This window comes from Chelon labrosus (genome assembly GCF_963514085.1).
Source record: "Chelon labrosus genome assembly, chromosome: 10".
In the NCBI taxonomy this organism is placed as follows: Eukaryota; Metazoa; Chordata; class Actinopteri; order Mugiliformes; family Mugilidae; genus Chelon; species Chelon labrosus.
Window position 1 is genome coordinate 14,271,941 of NC_140360.1, and position 21,134 is coordinate 14,293,074.

General features: G+C 44.7%; 1 protein-coding gene across 1 annotated transcript in view; it reads right to left on the reverse strand.

Moving 5' to 3' along the window:
* LOC311494077 (ERC protein 2-like) overlaps nt 1–21,134 on the reverse strand; it is a gene marked incomplete at both ends in the record, with an annotated part of 113,134 nt that overhangs the window by 4,342 nt on the left and 87,658 nt on the right. Inside the window, 2 exons of the mRNA XM_084552933.1 lie at nt 379–540; nt 5,175–5,322. Coding sequence (XP_084409059.1) covers nt 379–540; nt 5,175–5,322 — 310 coding nt within the window. The remainder of the gene's footprint in view (nt 1–378; nt 541–5,174; nt 5,323–21,134) is intronic.

Sequence of the window (21,134 nt, forward strand, 5' to 3'; positions counted from 1 at the left end):
AGTCTGGATATGATATGAGACTAGAAAGCTTGAATGAGAGATGAGTGATATATAAACTAATCTCACATACAAATCCCATCAATCCAAAACACTCATTTGGCAGGTCTCCCCTTCAGGCCTCTTATCTAAATGATATGAATAACTCTAACTTGGCAGGAAGTAACGGGGTTGAGGGAGAAGAGAGAGGGGAAATTTTATGCTGTCAAATCTGACCACAACTGACTCGCAGTGGAGATGACAAATATGAAATTACATCAGCTTTAAAAAGCACAAAGACGAGAGCCCACAACATGTCAACTTGTGTAAACAAGCTCAAAGCTCAACAGTTTTCTTTCTTTTTTCCTGGTTAAGCGTCTGTCTGCACGCATTCATACTGACCTGGTCCATAGGGGGCCGGTGGTTGGCGTGGGGGGGCCCTCTCGGCAGACTTCGGTGGTGCACGTTTGCCGGATGCAAGTGGTGCGAATGATGAGGATGGTGTTGCGGGTGGATGTAATCTTCCTCGTAGTTGTCCGCTATCATCTTCATTCTGCTCTGAGTCTGCAAAAAAAAAAAAAAAGAGTAGGAGACAAACAAGCAACCAGATAATTATGACGCTAGGCCGTTTAATTCCCCAACACTGCTTATTTGTTTCTTGAAAATGTACTCCGGGTCTCAGAATGATTACGCTGAGGAATTCTTGGACGAGGGGAACGCATGTTGAAAGCCATCAAATATGATAAAAACTGTGCCGCTAACGACATTTGACAGGTCATAAATTGAGTGTGTCGGAGCGCCTGATGAAAATATCGTAAGTCTGTCAAATGTCAGCCATATAACAGATGATCATTTAATTGAATTAGACAGATCCTACAAAGAACAGTTAGTCAGTGTTTCGTGCAGCCTTAGGCCACAGGCGTTCCGGGCCGCATGAGGCAACCTCATTTTAGATGTCACTGATTAAAATTACAGCAAAATATGCATTATTCTGCATGGCCGTGAGTGTGTGGCTATGTGTCCTTTGTGTGTGTTTATGTGCATTTGTGTGAGAGTGGAAGAGGCTGTCATACTGCCAACATCATTGCTTTAGAGAGAGATAACAGCCTAGGCTGAGTAACATTAACAGTCAGCCTGCCTTGCTGTGAGGCCAGCTGTCTGAGAGAGAGACAGAGACAGAGTGGGTGCAGATATATTGACGGGCTCGGCTTTATTCCCTTAACTGTAGATGCTTCCCCTGAGGGCAACTTTGATTGCAGAGCAGGAAGTGGGATTGCATATGGGATGGAGACGATTCTAAAGAAGCGTACACAAAATTTCTCGGCTTTCCTTCGTTTTTTCAGGGGCGTCAAACTCATTTTAGTTCGAGGGCCACATACAGTCCCAATTTGATCTCAAGCGGGCCGGACCAGTAAGATAATAACCTATAAGTAACGACAGCTCCTGATTTTTTCCATTTGTTTTAGTGCAAAAAAGAACAAGTAAATTAGGAGAATGTTTACAGTTGATAAATTAGCCTTTAAAAAAGGAAATTTCTTAAGTAAAATAAGTGCAGTTTGGGCACTTTGCTGTCTGTTGTTTAGTCCTGGGTGTCTGTGTTGTGTTCTGTCCACTTCTCCTACTAAAACAGTGGACAACTTAGGGCTAACAGTTATTTTCATTGAAAAACTGCAGTCTTCTATGTAATTTTTGTACTTTGCAAATTCACACTGTGGGCCAGATTAGACCCTTTTGGCCCGCGGGCCGTATGTTTGACACCTGTGGTTTAGATGAAGTTTCAGGAAGAGTCAAAAAAAAAAGAAAAGGCCTGAGTCGGCTGTGAAGACAGGAGGGAGACGGTGTTACAGTAGTTAGCGGCCCGGGGCGGGGACATCACTGCCGAGATAAGAAGCTGAAGTCTAATGACTGAGGAAACGAGCCAGTCAGGATCACAGGAAAGGATGTGGCTGGTATTAAAGAGGTTAGCAATTAGTTAAGATTGGAGAAGAGCAGCTTACAAAAGGTGAGAACACTGACGGTGCAGTGAGAGGGAAGGAGAAAGATGAAGAGTGAGGGATGGAGGCGAGGGGGGGCCTCAGACAGACACCAGACCAGTGGTAAGCCGTTAAAGGCTGGGCTGAAGTGTACGCCCATGCACGACCTCAGGTGTTGACATTAGCAGGTGTGACTGGGTTGAGCTGGCCTCAATTCAACCGCTACAGAGCCGACACCTGTCACTGAGGCTGGGAAAATGATTATCGTATACCATGCAGCTGATAAAACTACTGCACAGCCATACAATACGTACTAATACTTCCACGCACAAACTTCCACAATGCTGTTTAGCATCTGTCCCGTTCACTGTCGTTTCTCTCATTTTCAAAAATAATTTTTGGCCAAGGGCCAAAAGGAATAATGTGTTTAGTCATTGCCACAAATCTAATAAGAACCATGTTCCTGCTCATCTAATAACAACCATATTTGGTAGTATGAGAAGCCAAGAGTCTGAAGCTGTGTGTGTAAATGCGTGTGCACATATTTAATATTTAATGACCTGAGACGCAAACACAAATGAATGAAGTGATGAATTGCTTCTGGAAGAGTCTGGCTGTGTGGTCAGGACAGCCCACATGTGGCCATCCAGTTTATCCAAACAGACACGCACACGGAAATGCACACACATCCACTCTCTTCCTAGAGACATATTCCTGCATGCATGTGCGAAGAAGGTGTTCACACGTAAAACGCTTGTGAGGTGGAATGCATGTGTTTTAATTAGTGTTAATGAGTAGCTTCGCAGAGTAAACAGCTTGGTAATGGCCTCCAGGCCTGCTTGCACATCAGGCAGCCTGGAACAGACACAGGTGGCACTACTGAGGGGTGGGGAAGGAAGGGAGAGGAGAGGAGAGGAGTTTTTTTCTTTTTTTTTTCTTTTATAGACATCTCTAACCAAAACAGACTTGGCCTGCACAATATATCTGTGCTGTGTGTGTGTTTCTGCATGTGTATCAGTGCGCAGCTGGTTTAAACACTGGTGACTGCTGTGCTCACAGCTGCATCCCAAACCTCAGCCTGCCATGATTAGAGAAGGACTGTATTAACACATATGGACACAGGAGGCTGACAAGAACGCCTTTAAACAAACAGGCAGCTGGGGAAAGGTTGTGCAGCATTTTACACGCGCTCCTTTAATCAGGTCTTTGGGTGTATTTTGTGTGCGCAGCGCCGCAATCCTGGTAAAAAGCTGAGTGACACCGTGACCCAGCTCCAGACAGGGAGATAGTTTTACACAAGTCGCTCTCAGTGAGAGCGATGGATGCTCAAGTGCGTCCAGAAAAGAGGGAGAGGATAGAGAGAGAAAGGCACACAAAATGACACACCTCTGAGAATTCTCAATTCGTCTTTTCCGAGCTTCAAAGCGCCATCAATGTGTGGCCATCCATCACTTGTATAGACTACTCAGAGAATTCCCACATGGGGACACATTTGTTCCGACCCTCCTCAGGAAGTCTAAACACTACACTCTTCATGTGTGTCTGTATGTTTGTAGATGTGTGTTTGTATGAGCTGAAGAGGGCATATGCCTCAAAGGGAAGAAAACCGAATGAAAGGGAAGTTTGTCTTAGGCTGCCCGCTTTAAACATACACACACACATACATACATATAAGATCTTCCAAAAGAGGGATGTGGGGAGGTCAGACGGGGCAATGCTATCTGTAAATCTATCTGCTGTCTCAAGATCAGCTTTCTCCTAAGAGACTTCGAGTCCCATAATTCTTTGGCATTTCCTGGTTCAGTTTCCTTCCGCCATTGGCCGTTGCGGACCTGAGGACGGCACCCTATGCTGATATGTGTGTCAGTGGGTCAGAAGACAGAGAGCCGGTGTGTTTAATGTTGAAAAACGTAACCTCCAGAGGGATCATTTTGTGGAATGGAAGGAGCCAAGGCAGTGCAAAGACTCTCCACTGGAGCTACTTACCTTACAACTTCCTCAACCTTAACAGATTCATCTTGCAGCCCTTGCGCTAGGTGTCTACAGCACTGTATGTAACACATTTGCAATAGTCATAGGTACTTAAATAGATTTATGCGCCCAAAGACTTTTAAGAAATCTGGTTTGAATCTACAAGAAAGAAGAGATAATGAAAGTTTGTGTATGTACTGCCCTCTCTTCTCCCTTCCTTTACTTTCCGACTTTTTCTTCTCATCTCTTCTGCTCTAGACCCAGAGGCCACATCGTTGCAATTAGAGCTCATCACATCATCAGGTGGACTGTAACTGCCAGTTACCCAACGGGAAAACATGACGCATCCAATGGCGATAAACAGATAATAGGCTTTCCTCGAAATTCCTCGAATGGAATTGCACCCCCTAGGAACTGTTTACCGTTTACGAGACACGAACAAACACGGGTTCGCACTTACATGCACAACCAGCCACTGCATCTGTTGACTTTTAAATGCACCATCTTTCCCAGAAGCTCTTGTGACTCAGGAGACCGTATAGGTGGACTCCCCGCTGTTAGCTCATTACTGTTAGCATTCACGTTAGATCAGTCACTGATGTGGTCTGACCAGGCCTTAATGACCCGCATACCTTCCTCAGCCCCGAGGCATGTTGAGAGTCAGGGTAGCATGGGAAATCAGTGTGTGAGTAGGTGTATGTGTGTGCTGGGATTTATGTCTGTTTAGCCGGAAGACGACGGACAAAAAAGTCCGCCAGTGACTCAACAATGAAACCAACCCACGGCGATGACTTGAGCGCATCTAATCACTCTGATTGCGACATGATTTTTTTTTTTTTTAAGAATATGGCTTTGCACATGTGTTTATGTGCCTGGATTTGGAATCACAGCTCCTGCTTGACTGGTTTGGCTTAAGATGACTGATCGCATTGAGTGTGGTTTGAGGCGGGGAAGTCTATTCTGTTAACTACCAGGAATTATTAACCTCTATCTGTTCCTGGTTTTCAAGTTCAAAAGTCTTCCCATTAGGTCGCTTTTATGTAGGCAATGCTTCATTGTCTGCAGCAGGTTTGAATTTGTGGTCCTGCTTTGATTCGCAAAGCCAGTACCTGCCCTAAACTGTGACCAAAGGACCAGGTTCAATGTGATTCATGTGCAGGCCAGTCAACCTCTCAGACGCGGAGTGCTGTAAATTTAATTCATCATTTATAGGCCACGTATAAATAACTTGGTGGTCGCATGCGCTGGATGTACCTGCTGTTTGAGCTGGTGCATGAGCCGGTCCTTCTCTCTCTTCAGAGCCATCACTTCCTCTTGGGCTTTCTTGCGTTTGGAGGACGACAGCTCCAGCAGGGCAATGTTGGCGTCCTTCTCGCTGATGGCTGCCAGCAAAGCCTGCTGCCTGAAGTGGCGAGAAAAAGAGGATTGCATGGATTAGTGGACAAAAACATTGAAGCAACTCATGTTTATTACTCAAAGTGCAAATGTGGAAAACAGGCAGGTGGACAAGCGCAGAAACGCGGACGCACAACACCCCCACTGCAGCTCTGTGGCCTTGTATGTATAGAGATGCCACAGCATACTCATTCCAGAGCTCTCAGACAGATATTCCACAGAAAAGAAGCAGACATCTTTGAAGTGGTCCGCTAAGTGCTGCATTAGTGGTACCTCATTGTGACTCACCGGCATGTAATAGCGTAATAGACCCTAATGGAGCAGGCTGAGGAGGATATGACATCTTTCCTCTGTCACCGCTGCTTACCACAAGACGTGTGTGTCTGTGAGAGGCTGTGCAGAAGGGGTGGCAGCATATGACTGTCCTACAGGTGCGCAGGAAGCGTACCAACAAACATCATCAGACACGCACAAACAGATGTACAAATGTACAGCCAGATGAGTAACCCTTGAGAAAAGTTTGTGTCTTGTCTTGGGAGAAGTTCTGCGGTGACTCTCAATCATCAAGCAGGATGTTGTAAAACCAGGGCTGTGACAAACGCATACTGCCCACTCTCGTAAACACACACAGAAACATAACACAAACATACATGGCTAGTCAATTTAGCAATAGTCTGCACTCTCACTACTCAGACAATGTGCATGAAGAGATTTCTCTCCACAGTAGAGCTAATTTCATGTATTGCTTTTTGTATCTATGATCTGCCCGTTGTGTTCATCTGAACGACCATCGCAAGAATCTCAAACTGTCTACTCTGTGTAGACACTGAAAGTATTTTAAGTAGGATAAAAATAGCACGGCGCGCATGCAGACTTTAATGGCATCTGAATTTGGGAGGGCAGCATGGCAAGGTAAGGTTTGTGTGAGGTGAGAGGCAGAGGAAGAGGAGGGAGGGCGCATTCAAAACACACTTTGGTCGCTATTAAAAATTGACCCGCACTGGGGTGTTTTACTCCGTGATTTAAGTCCCTGTAGAAATAACTAAATTACAAAAATAAACATGCTGAACTCAGAATAAAGTCCTGCTGGCCCGGGACTCCACATTTAGTGTTTTTAGTACAATTATCTGCATGCCGCATCTGGATTCTGGATTCTCCCATTTATGGCCATTAATAGGCCCCTGTGTGTGTTTGTGTGCGCTCGCATGTTGTGAGTGCATTTGTGTGTGTGTGTGTGAGTGGGATGTGGGTTCTGACATGGATTGGAGCAGCTAATCACACCATTAATCACCGAGCGGGACCGATGTGACACTTTTCGTCTCCACACACCTCCACTGTTATTCCTTTTAATGCTCACTGTAATGGCAAAACACACACACACATACACACACATAGTCCTACAATAGTTCTGTACCAAAGCAGACTGCTGGTTTAATCTGCTGACTATTCGCAATGTTAAAATAAAGTGTAAAAGTTAAAATCCCATTTTGAAGCAGTAAACTGTAAAAGATTCCAGCTCAAAGTGTGGTAAAACTGCTCTTCATTCAGACCACTATTGCACATCCTAACAAACATAATAATGAATTCTGGATTTGAGCGGATGTCATAGTGTTACACACCATGACATATGTGTTAAATCCTGTAAAGAGGTGACGCCAGGAGTCATATATGGGCAAGGAATGCGGCACAATGTGTCACTGTTCATAACAACAGTGAGTCAGATTAACATCCCCAGCCTACTAGTGGGGATGGCCATCTTTACACTACACTGCCAGATTTGCAGGCTCGCCAACAATGAATCACGTCCAAGTCATCTCATAGCCACACCATCAGACGGACGCAGCTTGAGAATTTGATCTTTTTAGGTCAAAATGCCACTGCAAACGCACCAGGAATAACAGAAATACAAATCTAATCTAACCGGGTGATGCATAAAGGACAGAGCCCGTTTGGTGTGGTAGGGGGTGAAAAGTTCAGGGCGCTGAGCGGTTTCAAAGCTCTGTCTAATCTGTCGAATGCATCTGAAAAAGCCAAACAGAGATCCATCTCTTTGACCACCGGTGAGTCACTTCGTCAATGACACTGTCAGTCACCACTTCCGAACCGACTGAGCTAAGAAAACAGTGCACATTGTATTTGTAAAATTGGACATGTTACAAAGTAGGACTGCAGAAACCGCTGCATGTTGCTGATGACCAAAACCTAATTTATGCTGCTGACTGGGGAGAAACGGCGTTCACATCCACCTCACCTGCATACCAGCACGCACACAGAGTCCCGACACAAATGATAAACCCCGAGACTTTACGGAACCGAAGTGGCTGCCATGCTCCGGTGGGAGCTAAATCGTTTCCAGTCTCTAAATTAACGCAGCACATTGCGGAGCTGTCTCCCTGTGGGTGCTCACTGAGTGGTGGTGCTGCAGGACTCTGCTGAGCGATGTCTTCCTAAAACAATAAAAAGGGGCATTATCATGATTAGCCCGCCTGTAAACTTTGTCTCCCACATCCTCAGCCAGTGATTGTATGTGCATGGTGTTTGTGTGTGTGTGTGTGTGTGCGTGCTGATTAGTATTACAAACAGTCTCTGAACCTGAATCACACTGGGGTATTTAATCACATCTAATTTGAGTGGCCATTTGGCCTTAGTTGTAGAACACACTTGCAATGTGCATTAATCTGGCAGAACAGGATTCATCTGTCAGGCCCACGTGCACGCACCACGCGCGCACACACACACACATGCAGACACACACACACACGCTCGCTAAGACAAATGCATGTACTGTATCTGCTGGCAGATCTTGAGTGGGTGAGTCCTCTTTCTTTCCTCCCTTCTTGTCTCACTCCCTGTTTAACTTTGGCTTGGCGTGTCCCGGACAAACAAAGGATTATCTTCATTTCCCGTCCAATTGAAAGGGTGACAATGAGATGTTTTTTTTTTTGTGACAAACTAGCGATTACTCTCCATAAAAGTCAATTCCAAAGCAATGGGAAGTCATAAGGCAAACTAATAAAAGGACAAATAAATCCCGCTGCTGGATATCTAGCGTCAAATATCTCTCATATGAGATAACTGTATCTTAGCTGACACGCAAAACACAATGCTCACATAAACAGATCTCTCATAAATAGATCTCACATGGCTCAAATTCAGTTTCAGGATTGCGAGAGACCACGCAGCACAGCCTGAACTGACATCTTATTTATAAGGGGTGAAATCCTCAGTTCGGCTACAACATGTGATTCCAATTGAACCTTCATGGTCCCTATGACATATTGAGACATTCGGATCTACAGAGGTGGGAGATGGATGGCTAAAGTACATGACCGTGTGATGAGAAGTGTGTGCGTGTACATGGGAGGGAGGAGGGGGACGATATGGAAAGAAAAAAAAAAAAAAAAAAAAGGAATGCAACAAGTGGAAGAAGAGAAGGGTGAGGGAACGTGAAGTGGAAGGAGACAGTTCAGGACGACGGGATGAAAAATGAGGAGAGAAGAGGCTGATGAAGACATCTTTGAGGTGGGGCTGCTGTTGAAGGAGTGTCACGGGGCACACGGAGGACTGCCAGGTCAGGCCGGTTTCTGGGTGACAAAGGGTTAACATGGGGTCAGGCGTGAGTATAAACCCATGTGGTTACATTTGCACAAAGAGAAATCAAAGAAGCGACGCTGTGTAATGGGGGAGAATTGATCGGAAAGCTAGAGGGTCAAGAATAACAGCAATTATAAAAGAAAAGAGATGGCAAGAGATGAAGGCAACAGAAGAGAGGAAAGTATGCGTTTGACAAGAATGACTGCCACCTGTGCTGCATGAAGAGAGAAAAGAGAGAAGAAAAGGAGAGGAGGAAGGCAAGAAAGGAGCAAAGGTAAAAGATTTAAGAGTCCCAGCCTACCCTAAATCAGCTCCGCGCACTCCATGTTGTTATTTCTAGGCGTCACGGTTGAGGGATATGTGTTTATAATTTGTGTTATGACTTACTTGAAATTATGAGTGTGGAGAGTCAGTGGGACAGAAACAGATGCGTCTGTGTGATGCCCGGGGGAGCCATCAATACTGTCTGCCCCAAAGTGCAGTGTGTGCGTGCGCCGCTTCACGCATGTGTGGATGCATTCGCCCGTCCGCGCGCACGCACTCGTGCTCCCATGTATATCTATGTGTGATGTATTTTGTTAGCAAGAACGTGGGGAGCCCACTAATATCTGTTCCCAGGACATCCATTATCGGGACTTCTAGTTTGTGATCATGCCTCTCCGCCACTTAACTGTCCAGCTCTGCAGAAACATTCCACTGGCATTTTATGGCTGTTCCTTGATTGTGAGTGTGTGAAGGTGCAGCACAAGTCTGGGGGCCCCTGGGTAGGCAGTACTAGAGGCCTGTGGTGAGAGCAAGTAGAGGACATGAGAATGGGGCATGGTTGAGTGACACTATTATTTATGGCCTTGGAACAGAGTGTTATTTACAACGAGGAGGTAAGGAAAATGGCTATTTCCAACATAAAACACAAGCTCAGGGTTCATCTGGTGAGATTACCGCAAAGCCAGTTGACATGCTAAATCTATCTTTCAACTTTAAATGTATTTTTATGAGGTCCAAGTTTTGGCTACCTTGGGTTGGATTAGCTTTATGATAACCTGTTGCAACCAACCTGCAGCAACATGCAAGATCTACCTATTACCCGCTTCCTTTTGTACGCTTGTCTGGATTAAAGCCGGCATTTATCCTAATATATAAGATAGGATTTATTCACACCCACCGCACACAAAAAAATTGCACATTGGCCGTGTTTGTTCCTCTCGATATTACATGCTAATCCCGGGCTTCAGGCAGGAATGCCAAACCTTACATGCTAACCTTGAGCTGTGCTTCCCAAGAAATATCCATGACAGCAGATGGCTCTCCCAGAACTGGACCAGGTTATGTGTGTTTTCACTTCACTAATAAAATATACAACCCACTTACTCCGCTCGCCCCCCACTCCCACACTAGCGCTCTGACTGGTGGGTGGCGGTGGTGGTGGGAGTATAATTGAAAGAGTATGTATCAGTTTTACAGCAACAAGAGGGAAAATACGAGGGGACAAAAATCAACAAATCTGCCAAAACTAGCCAAATGTTTAGAGTGGGAGCAGGGACGAGGAGAGATGGCTGACTGCTCCCAGAGATGAGCAGGACCAGACGGCCACCACTGCATTCCAGAAGGGGAGAGGGGAAAGAGATAGAGAGGTCCAGACAGAGAGGGAAAGAGTGAGGGAGACCAGGTGGCTGTGTGTGTGTGTGTGTGTTTGTGAGAATGCATGCAGAGGAGATGTAGAGTGTATTCCAACTGTCTCTCAAAAGAAAGACTTGCCAAGGAAAAAACAACATCAATAAGACACAAGAATGCGGCTTAAACGTAATGTAGTATGATTTAAAGGGAAATGTAGAACATTTTGGAAAATACAGTATGTTTCCAAAAGTGGTATGAGAACATCAAAACCAATCTTTCTCGGCTTAGAGTAAGACTGGGAGCGCAGGTAGCAGTTTTAGTAACTACTTTTAAAGTATGGTAACCATTAATTTGAAGACTGACACAATATATTTTACATTACCATGATATAATGCATTCCCTAGCCCCTAACCCTAACCTTTACGCTAATCCAAACCATAACCTAATTGTAACCTTCACCCTAAAACTGAGTCTTAACCGTCAACAGCCACCTTGCAAAAAAATTTCCTCACTTTGCACAAGTGTCCTCACTCCAACAGAACTCAAACTGGCCCTCAAAAAGACAGCTGTACAAGAGCACACACACACACACGTACGCACATTATTCTAATAGTGAAGCCAGGTCAAGTTTGGCTTCTACAAAACCTACACTTGAGCCCTCTGATTATATTTGACAATGCACGCCATGGCCAGAGATGAGCCGGGCAGACAAAGCAACAATCCGCTTCCCATCTTCATGCTAATCTCAGCTGAACACATCCTGCCTCTAGATCTGTGAGTAGCACGCAGACGTAAGAATAAACTCTCACTTTCTGAATTAAACAGAATGACTACGATATTGGCACAAAAAAAGTGTTCCTATAAACATGCACAGCATGCTGACAGTAGTGCCATTATGTGTCCTCTTTCTGTTCCAACTTCATTACATCACCATCTGAGGATCAGCTAGGGGTCAGGTGGATTCCTGTTGTTATAAAAACAAGGTTGATAAATATACAAGGCCTAGCGGGGTGTCAGTGATGATTATGATGTCACCGGCATCTTTTTCCCATTTGGATGACCTTGGGTGCATCCATGTGTGCCCGGGTTTGCCTGAGAGCGTGTGTGGGCGTAATTTTTTATTTTTTAAACTGCAGTTTAACCTCATCGAGAAGAAAACACAATCCATATCAGATTAGCCAAAGCCTCTGCCAATCTAGCAGAGTGGTCTGGCACAAGGCCTGCCGACACAGCCTCAACCAGTAAGGTAAGCTCCGAACCTAAACCTCCTGAGATCCTACCAATAGCAAAGCGGAGCTTTCTATTCTCTTAAAGGGGGAGGTTTGTTTTCCGTCTTTGTTGTTGTTCAGCTGACTGACAGTGTCTCCCCAAGGCGCAAGGAACAAGACAGGGGGCTGTACTGTACCACACACGTGTACGGCTCCCCCTGCCTCGCAGTCAGACACAAGTACAGACACACATCCATACAGCAGCTGGGTTGTTTAAAGCTCCCTGTCATCTGAGAGAGAGGTGAGGGTCACAGAATGAGTAACACAGCTCCAGTAACACTACTGTAAGAGCGCACACACACACACAGAGGACTGGGGAAGGACGAAGGGAGGGAGGGAGGGATCGAGGGAGAAACATACACACATATGCATAGTGTTAAGAAAGAAGACTAAGGCCTCAGTGTAAACACTGATGAGTTATGCTCCCTCTGCATTTTTTTTAACATCAAAAGATGAAACTCTGCAATATATGGCAAAGGAAAGGTTTTTTTTTTTGAGGTCAGATTAGACGAGGTTACAAATAAAAGCAAAGCTTAATACAAAATCGAATATATTTATATATATTTTTTTTTATTAAGTAATAAATTTGTTTCTAAAATGCCACAAAAATTACATCCTAAGTCCTAAAATGACAGTTTTACATGCTTTCTTCTGCGTGTCTTCATCTATTCTATCTCTGTCATTTCTGCATGCTGTTGCAAACTGCAATTTCCCCATTGTGGGACAAATAAAGATTTTCTTATTCTTATTCTTCTTAAAAACTAAACTAAAACTAAAAATCCCCAAATCTGACTACAGCTGATTATACTATAGCATTGTTGCAAATAATTTCTCTGTTAATGTGTGGATGATTTTAGCATTTAACACACTTTCACCTGAAGACTCAGTATCCCCTTTGTTCACCTCAGTTTTATTCCTTTATGAAAGAATAATCATAATAATAATAATGAAGCATGTGTCGTAATATACAGAACATCTTCATATTCAGCACAAACGGGGGGGGGGGGGGGGGGGGGCGGGGATACAGTAATTAGTTCTCTCTCTTTCTGTCCTGAGGTGAGCTAGGAGCTACAGTAAAGAAAGCCACAACTCTAAACTGTCAGTAATGTAAACTGAAAATACCAAGAGGACAGCTTCTGCGTTACGTCATTTGAAATGCGATTTTTATTGCCTTGTGTGTTCCACTGTGTTACAATAACCCTCTGTCAAACAGTTCATCACAGGCTCTTGGACAGGAAAGCTACCACAGTCTGCTGTCTGTTTCTCCCTCCGTCCCCATTCCTCCGCTCCTTCTCTCCTCCCTTTCTTTCGCTAATCAAAGAGGGGAGCGACCCATCAGAGGAGAGAAAGAATGGCATCACCTCCGCCTTGGACTTGGGCCTCTCTATCATTCGCCATCTCTTTCCCTCTATCATTCTCTATTTGGCTCTGTCGTGCCCTGTACTCACTCCAAAGTGGGGCTAAATATTAAGTTCAAGGAGGTTATGCAAACACGTTGAAACAGCCATCCTTGGCCTAAGTATTACCCTGAACCCTTCAATTACCCGCCTTGCTTTCCTCTCTCCTCATTCCTCCTGCGTTTTCCTGTCCTCCTCATGGGTTCTCTCACTCCGGTCATCTAACTGCAGCCTGGAAATACAGCGCACACTCATGACGTGGGGCCAAAAGACCTTAAAATATCAGGGGCAGCGAGTACAGCGTAGTGGCGCTCTATAGCACACGCACGCACGCACACACACACAGACCTGCACCCAAAATACACACGTACGCACAAACCGATGAAAGATGGGTCCAGAAAACAGTGGGAGCGAGTACCCCTGGTGTATTTTCTCTGTGTTCCAAATGCAGGGCCTGGCGGTGGACCACAGCTGAACCACAGCCGACATGCGGTGGAATGGGAGGCCACCACACTCACTTCCCTTAAAGGAGCAATACAGACGCACGCACACACACACACACACACACACACACACATAGAGGGGAATCGCAGAACAACACACACACACGTTTCCCTCATGCGCACACATATGCTCACATGTTCGGCAATTTTCTGGATAGCACTGTTATGACGATGGGCCCATGTTTAAAAAGTGGTTTGAGGTGAAGGGACAGAGTTGTATGGACTGTTTCCCACAATGCTTTGCCAGACAATTACCCAACCCAATTAATGTGGTTACTACTGCGCAGCTAGGACTTCACTCTGAGCAAACTCATTGTGCATGGATGTGTGCGTGTAGAGGAGATGTGTGTACGCTCCTTTGGCCTGTATTGCTCTCAGAATTATAGCTTTCCTTGGAGCTTGGACTAGTCTATTTCCCGTCAGTGTGTAAGGGACACACAAGGTCACTCTAACATTCACCCCACACTCCATCAGCCAATCAGATTTATTTCCAATCACAGCCACATGAGCTCAGCCATTATAAAAGCGGCATAGCTGGAAAACTACAATAACTGCCGAGCGTTTTAGCGTTAGCAGAGAGCGCCGTTTATTTAATTGCATCAAACATGACGAAATGTTTAAAAGATTTTTAATTAGATGAGGGTTAGCAATTTGATTATACGGTAGCAACGTGTGTTATCCTTCAGTCAGAGCAAAAAACTGAAATAAATCTATTAAAATACTAGGTCAGACTTTCACAGACTCACATGTACACACAGAAGAACCAGAGACAAACTGAACCCGTTTAGAGCTAACGGTGCCTACTATGACAATGTATCAGCATGATTATGAACTGATCACAGAAGCCCTATTAACATGCGTCCTGAATGATCCGAACGCAACTGTCCAGCTTAAAGTACGGATGTGAACACATTCAGAAATAAACACACAACCAGTATTTTGATTGACTGGCAAGTAAAACAAAATCACTGCAAGGGTTGTCTGTTCATTGTGATCGGATCTCAGTGTGTGGCATGTGGAGATGTATTTTAATGCCATTAATCCCGGGTCTGAACAGAGCCAGATTTCAAACGTAACTACAGTTTTTAAATACATACACAGATCAGGCACAACATTAAAACAACTGACAGGAGAAGTAAATAACACTGACCATCTTGCGACAATGCAATGTTCTGCTGGGAAACTTTTGGACCTGGCATTCATGTGGCTGTTACTTAGACATGTACCACCCACCTAGACCAGACTAGGCACCCCCACCCCATAGCAATGACACTCCTTAATGGCAGCAGCCATCCCCAGCAGGATGCAGCCTGACACAGGCGCACACACAAAAACGGTTTAGGAACAATTAAAAAAAAACAAAAAACATGAATAACTGCACTAGGTGTCGACCTGGCCTCCAAATTCACTAGATCCCAAACTGATCAAGTATCTGTGGGACGCACTGGAAAAAGCCTGATCCACAGAGGCCCCTCCCCTTCACCCATAGGACCCAAAGACCCCCCAGTAACAGCATCCTGTTGCCAGACACCACAGGACACCCTCAGAAGGCCCATGTCCATTCTCTGATGAGTCACAACTGTTTTGGAGGCACAAGATAGACCTACACAATATTAGGAAGGTGGTCATAATGTTATGCCTGATCGGTGTACAGTGTAGCTCAGTGTGACTCAGGATACTTTGATAGGTGGTGGAGAATTAAGACATTTACTACAACCACAACCAAGTGCAGAGGAATAAAGGCATAAACTAACTGAGAAAAAAAAAAAACACTCATTCAGACGCATCTGCTAATATTTAGCAATAGCCTGATTCCAACCTTGTTTCTTTTAGTGAAGGATGGTAAAATGTAAGTAAAAAAAAAAGAAAAAAAAAAAGGGGCTCAACGGTTCTGTTTTGTGTTGAGGCAGCAGGAACCACATGCTTTTTACAACAAAAACACTCCCTGACCACATACTCACTTATGCAGACTTCATTAGCCAAAGTACTTTAAAGAGTGGAGCAGGAGAAATGCATTAAAAGCGAGAAATTATGAAAGAGAGGCAGAGACACGGACAAAAAGCCTCCCACTCACACATACACAGTGGGTTCGGCGAGGGTGCTGATTAGAAGAGCTGCAGCCAGGTCTGGACACGTCTGCTGTATATTTAGACAGATCAGTGAGGATCATGGGATCAAAGAGTAACATGATTACTACCTGGCCTTCTGATAAAAAAAAAAAAAAAAAAACCTTCACTATTATTTCCCTGTCAGTACACACAGGAATACACCCATTTGGAAGTACTCTCATACCGGAGCACATGCACGAACACACACTCTGATAAACCTAGAGGCTTGTGTCCCAGAAAGACAAACAACGGTTTGTACCAGAGCACAGTGGACACACAGGTAGACTCAAGAACACACTGTCTTTCTCTCACACACACACCCACACACCCAGACAGACATATACACCCACACCGCTCTATAATCTGGGTAATTTGTACGTTGAAGCTGGTGTAGACAGATCATGCCTCTGGTACATTGAGTCTGTTGTGTCAATGAACTTGCTCGTTCACCAGTCGGTATGAATTCCCAATGGAGACATTCCCCTTCTTTTAAAGCATAGCTGCCGAGAATATGTTTCGTGTGAAAAAGACATACCGAAACAGATTGCGCTCTCGTCATAATGGCAGCTCCTGCACGGGGAAGACCGAGTGCGTGTGGGTTTATGAATTTTATGGGGGTATGAAAATTGGAGCTGCAAGTGCGGACACACAAATGCACATGCAAGCGTGAAACAGCAAAAGCGTACGCCTTGTAATCACTTCAGCGAAGACACCAGGTCGCCCTTTGACCTTTCCGTTCCTCCCCTAGAGTTGCCTTAACGGTCTGAGTCCAGTTTCTCTTCGTCCCCGTTAGGTTTTGCCTGCAGTCTGATCCTTCTCCCAAACTCACATAAAGAAACCGACCCACTGACAATATTCGCCCACAAACACAGACCATGCCATATGTGCTCGACGGGCCCTCCCACACACCTGTGCATGAATTCCAGCATACGTCTGCTTTTTAATAAAGAGACCTGTGGTGGTGTGCAGTTAGATGCTGCTGACAGACTCGCTGATTTCCTGATAGATAACGCGCACACATCCAAGCCAGCTCCCTTGGGAGATTACATCACAATTATTTTAATAATGGCTTCCACTGAGTACATTTTCTGGCTATGGTTACATACAGGAGTGTGTGCATGTGTTGCTGTTTTTCTTTTTCCAGTTCTCAACTCTTGAATGATCGTTCTGCGGTCACTTCCATGTGATACACATAGTTTTAAATTTGCTATTTTGTTGCTCTAGTAGTACATTGTTTCGGATCCTACGTCTCTCTGACAAACTAAAAAGGATTCCCAGGGGGACATCTGTTCTAAAAAGGTTAGTCATGTTTTACAGGGGAAGTCCAGGAGTTTTAAAATCCTTCCCGATTTTGCCATCAGGATGCGTCACATACTTAGGACAAGCTTCACAGATATTCTTCTGTCAAACTTGCACGCACTACAAAACTTGAAACTGATATGTGTTTTTGCGTGTAAGCATAATGGAGACTTGGGTCCAAAAACTTACTGAGCCACACCCCAGTCCAGTAGCTGGCAGTAATGCACCTTCAAACTGGTTTTCCAACTGCAGATCAAATAACTAACTTTGTAATCATTTGGATTTTAGCTGTCAGATTAAGGTACGCACACCGGCATTAGCCCCAAGCTCTAGAACATTTAGCATGTCTTACAACACCATCAGTGCTCTATTGCCTCGTAGGCATGTTTGTCATTGGCTGTTCTGAAAACACTGTGGTAACATCCAGATTTTAAATCCAAAACATCAAACATGTCTGATATTAATTGTAGTGACCTGAGGAATCTGCAAGCCTCTTATTACCAGATAACCAGACTGGATTTCTCCGCCTTGGTCAGGAGGGGTGAATTCGGGGATAAATTGACCCATAACTCCTTCAATCTGAGACCAGCTTTAGTGTTCCTTGGACCTTAAATGCCACATCGATCGTACATAATATCATATGACTGACCAATACACAGGATGTCTTCCCTTTTCCCCCCAAGCACCAAACACATAATCTCAGGAGAATATAAAAACACCGTCCTGAGCTTTCTCCGGCCCCTACTGTTTCTGAGTGCGTGTGGAGATTTGTTTAGGTGTGTGCGAGTGTTGCAACCATCGCAAACCCTGGTGTCTGTTTCAAAGTCTCTGGCCTCAGTTTGACACCACAGAGTCAAGTCAAGTCACTCTATTTATGTAGTACATTTAAAAACAACAGAAGTTGACCCAAAGTGCTTTCCAGTCAGAGCAGATAAAAACATCTGAATCCATAATACAGAAGAACAGTAATGCACAGTATAATACAAAAACAATGAAAAACCAAACCAGAACTAAAATAATAAAATAAAAATACGATAAGAGAGTGGGAAAAAAACAAAACAATAGGAGAACAATAAAAGTCAGTTTAGAGTGGACGGGACGAAACTAGCCACAGGGCAACGTCAGACCGAACTAAAAGCAAGAGAAAAAAGGTAGCACTTTAAATGAGATTTAAAACAGTCGATAGTGGAGCAAGACTTGATGTGGGACGGGAGACTGTTCCAGGGCTTTGGAGCAGCAACTGAAAAAGCTCGTCTTTAGATTTAAGACGAGTGTTAGAGACTGATAAGAGTTGTTGTGAGGATGACCTTAGTGACCTGGGGGCAGAATGTGGAATTAACATGTCAAAGATATATTGTGGAGCTAAACCATTAAGAGCTTTAACAGAGAGAATACAGATTTTGTGCTTCCTGGTTCTTGAAGAAAAACATCCTGATGTACTACAGAAAGACAGAATCACAAAGTTCTTGGTAATCAGTTGGTGAAAAGGGCCAGGAAGAAATCAAATATTAACTCAACAAGAAAATAAAATTATTATATAACATTATGATGACATGTTTGTTGGGCATTAACAAATGGATTTTGAGCTGAGAACGGGCCGGCGACAGCCTCTGCGCTTCAGAAGATCCAAGCAGTATAAGGTATAGGCAGAATCTGTCTGTGTCACAGAACAGCGACACTGAAAGGAGGCGAGGCGCATGCGTGGGATACAAGTTAGCGAGCAAGAAAGAAACGTTTATGGCTTTTTTATCTGCAGTCATGCAGTCAGACACACCAGGAAGCTTGGAGAAACACTGGCACGAGACGCACACCGACTGTCACGTCAAGACGTCCACAGCGGGGTGTGCGTGCAGACACGTGAACAGTATATGTGAATGGATCCTTTCAGTGTTTATTCTGCTTGCGTGCGTTTTTGCCAATGCGTCTCCGTGAATGCGAATGCGTCACTCCCAGAGTGACATGTCAGGACACTGATGATGTTAGGAAACTGAGACACTCTGAGTTTAATAAACAAACCATGCCAGGAGGACCTAAACAATGTGCCACAATTGGTTTATTACTCAGTGTTTGCCCTAGGTGTCAGGTTACTGAGATCTTCTACGCCATAAAAGCCTTCCCCACGGTCGAGCCCTGTGTTTGTGTGTGTGTGTTTGCTCTGGCAGAGGCTCCCCTGTGACTGGTTATATTGGACATGCTCAAACAAAGTCAAACACACAACAGGAGCCACAAGCAATTAGGTCTGCCACAGTGCATAACTCCTTTCTGAACACCCTCTGTTCACCCCTTGCCATCCACCAGTGTCTTCTAGCAAACATTTCAAACTTGCGTCCAAAATCCACAACACACACACATATCAGTCTCAGCAGCATTTGCGCAGAACTCTGTTGTGGCATCAGCAGCCATAACACTGTTAGTGTGCATGTCATCCCTAGCATTATATGCTACCCACAGTGGGTAGAACATTGCTGACTGGCACGGGAATGCTTGTAATGCTAGCAAGCAGCCTAATCCTTTGGATTAATACACATTAGGGTGGTTTAGCAGAGAGCTGGGTGGGCCCTGTGTCTCCATTTCATCCCGTCATTGTTACAAATTTGTCTCCATGTACGTTATGATAATACCACTCCATGCTCTGTCGGGTGCACTTCTGACGCAATTTAAAACGTTCAACTTAAAAGTTTCTCATCCTGATTCTCAGCTCACTTCTCCACAGCAGATGATAAAGACGTATTCTCTTGTCAGAGCACAGCCAGTCACAGATGGATGGACATTCAGTTTGAATTAGGTCCTCTGGAACCTGAGCAGAGGGTGATATCTCACTGCCTGTGGTTTGGACAGTAGACACCGCGAAGATCTGTTTCAAATCAGTGTAAGCAAAACACATAAACTCAATCTGGGTCAACCCCTTTCTCTCTCTGGCCCTCAACCCCTCTCCTCCTCTCTCTTTGTCTTTTTGCCTCTCGCTTGATGTTTGTGGGTGTTTCTTTGGCCTTTCGTCACTACACACCTCATAAGACAGACATCACTTTCTGTAAAAAGTGCAGGCGGACAGAAGGAAGAGATGGAGCAGCGTTGCAGTTGTGGAGAGTGTTGGGATAGGGGGTGTATGCAGAGAATGTTTGTACCAGTTTTTGCACTAATAAAGCTAATGGCTGCCATCTGGCCAACGGACAGATTCGTAAATTCCTCTTATTCATGTCACCAAGTTACCAGGCCAATGCTCCGGCTCAGCCTCTGCGCCTCTTTTTTTAAACCAGACCATTTACCTTGAGCTTAAAACCCAGTTGGAATGAATAAAATGCAAAATGCTCAGATGATACTGATACAGCCAGAACAGTGTGCATGTGCGTGAGTATATGTGTGTGTAGGTGGATACGCACGATCCTTGCTCCGTGCGTACACGGAGCAATGGTTTTCTGCACGAGGGCACGCCTATGCACTTGCAGCAAAATGCACATTCATTTTCGAGTATGTCAGGGGACCGCATACTTCACAGTGTTTGTCCTATGCGTGTAAACCTTTTGTAGTGGCTAGCCTAGCTCTCCCGTTACACACACACATGTTCTTTATGGGCTGGCTAATGGAGCTGAGCTCTTCCTGTCTGTGTGATGTGGTTTACTGTTGTTTGATGTGCTCAGGAATCCTGCATAGGAGAGCACCCTGAGCCGATCTTATCACATAAAAGCCCTCGCAGTGGAAGAAGACACTCAACTCTCCTTTTTTTTTTAACTTAATAGAGATCTGTGTCCTTGCGAGGCCGTGTGTGCGTGTGTGCAAGTAACTGAGCCCCTGTGCACGTGTGCGCCATTTCTCTAATTCAATCGAGTGTGTAACCCAAGGCCAAACACACACATTTGATTTCGGTGAATGGCGAACCCAGTGACCTGTGGCTAGTATGGATCAGGGAAATGTCAGATACGTCAGTGCATGTTACTGTGAGTACTAGGAGTGCACAAGAAAAACAAGATTTCACTTTTGTTATTTCTTTTTTGATTTCAAATTGAAATCACATCATGTGTGACCGCTATGTATGTTT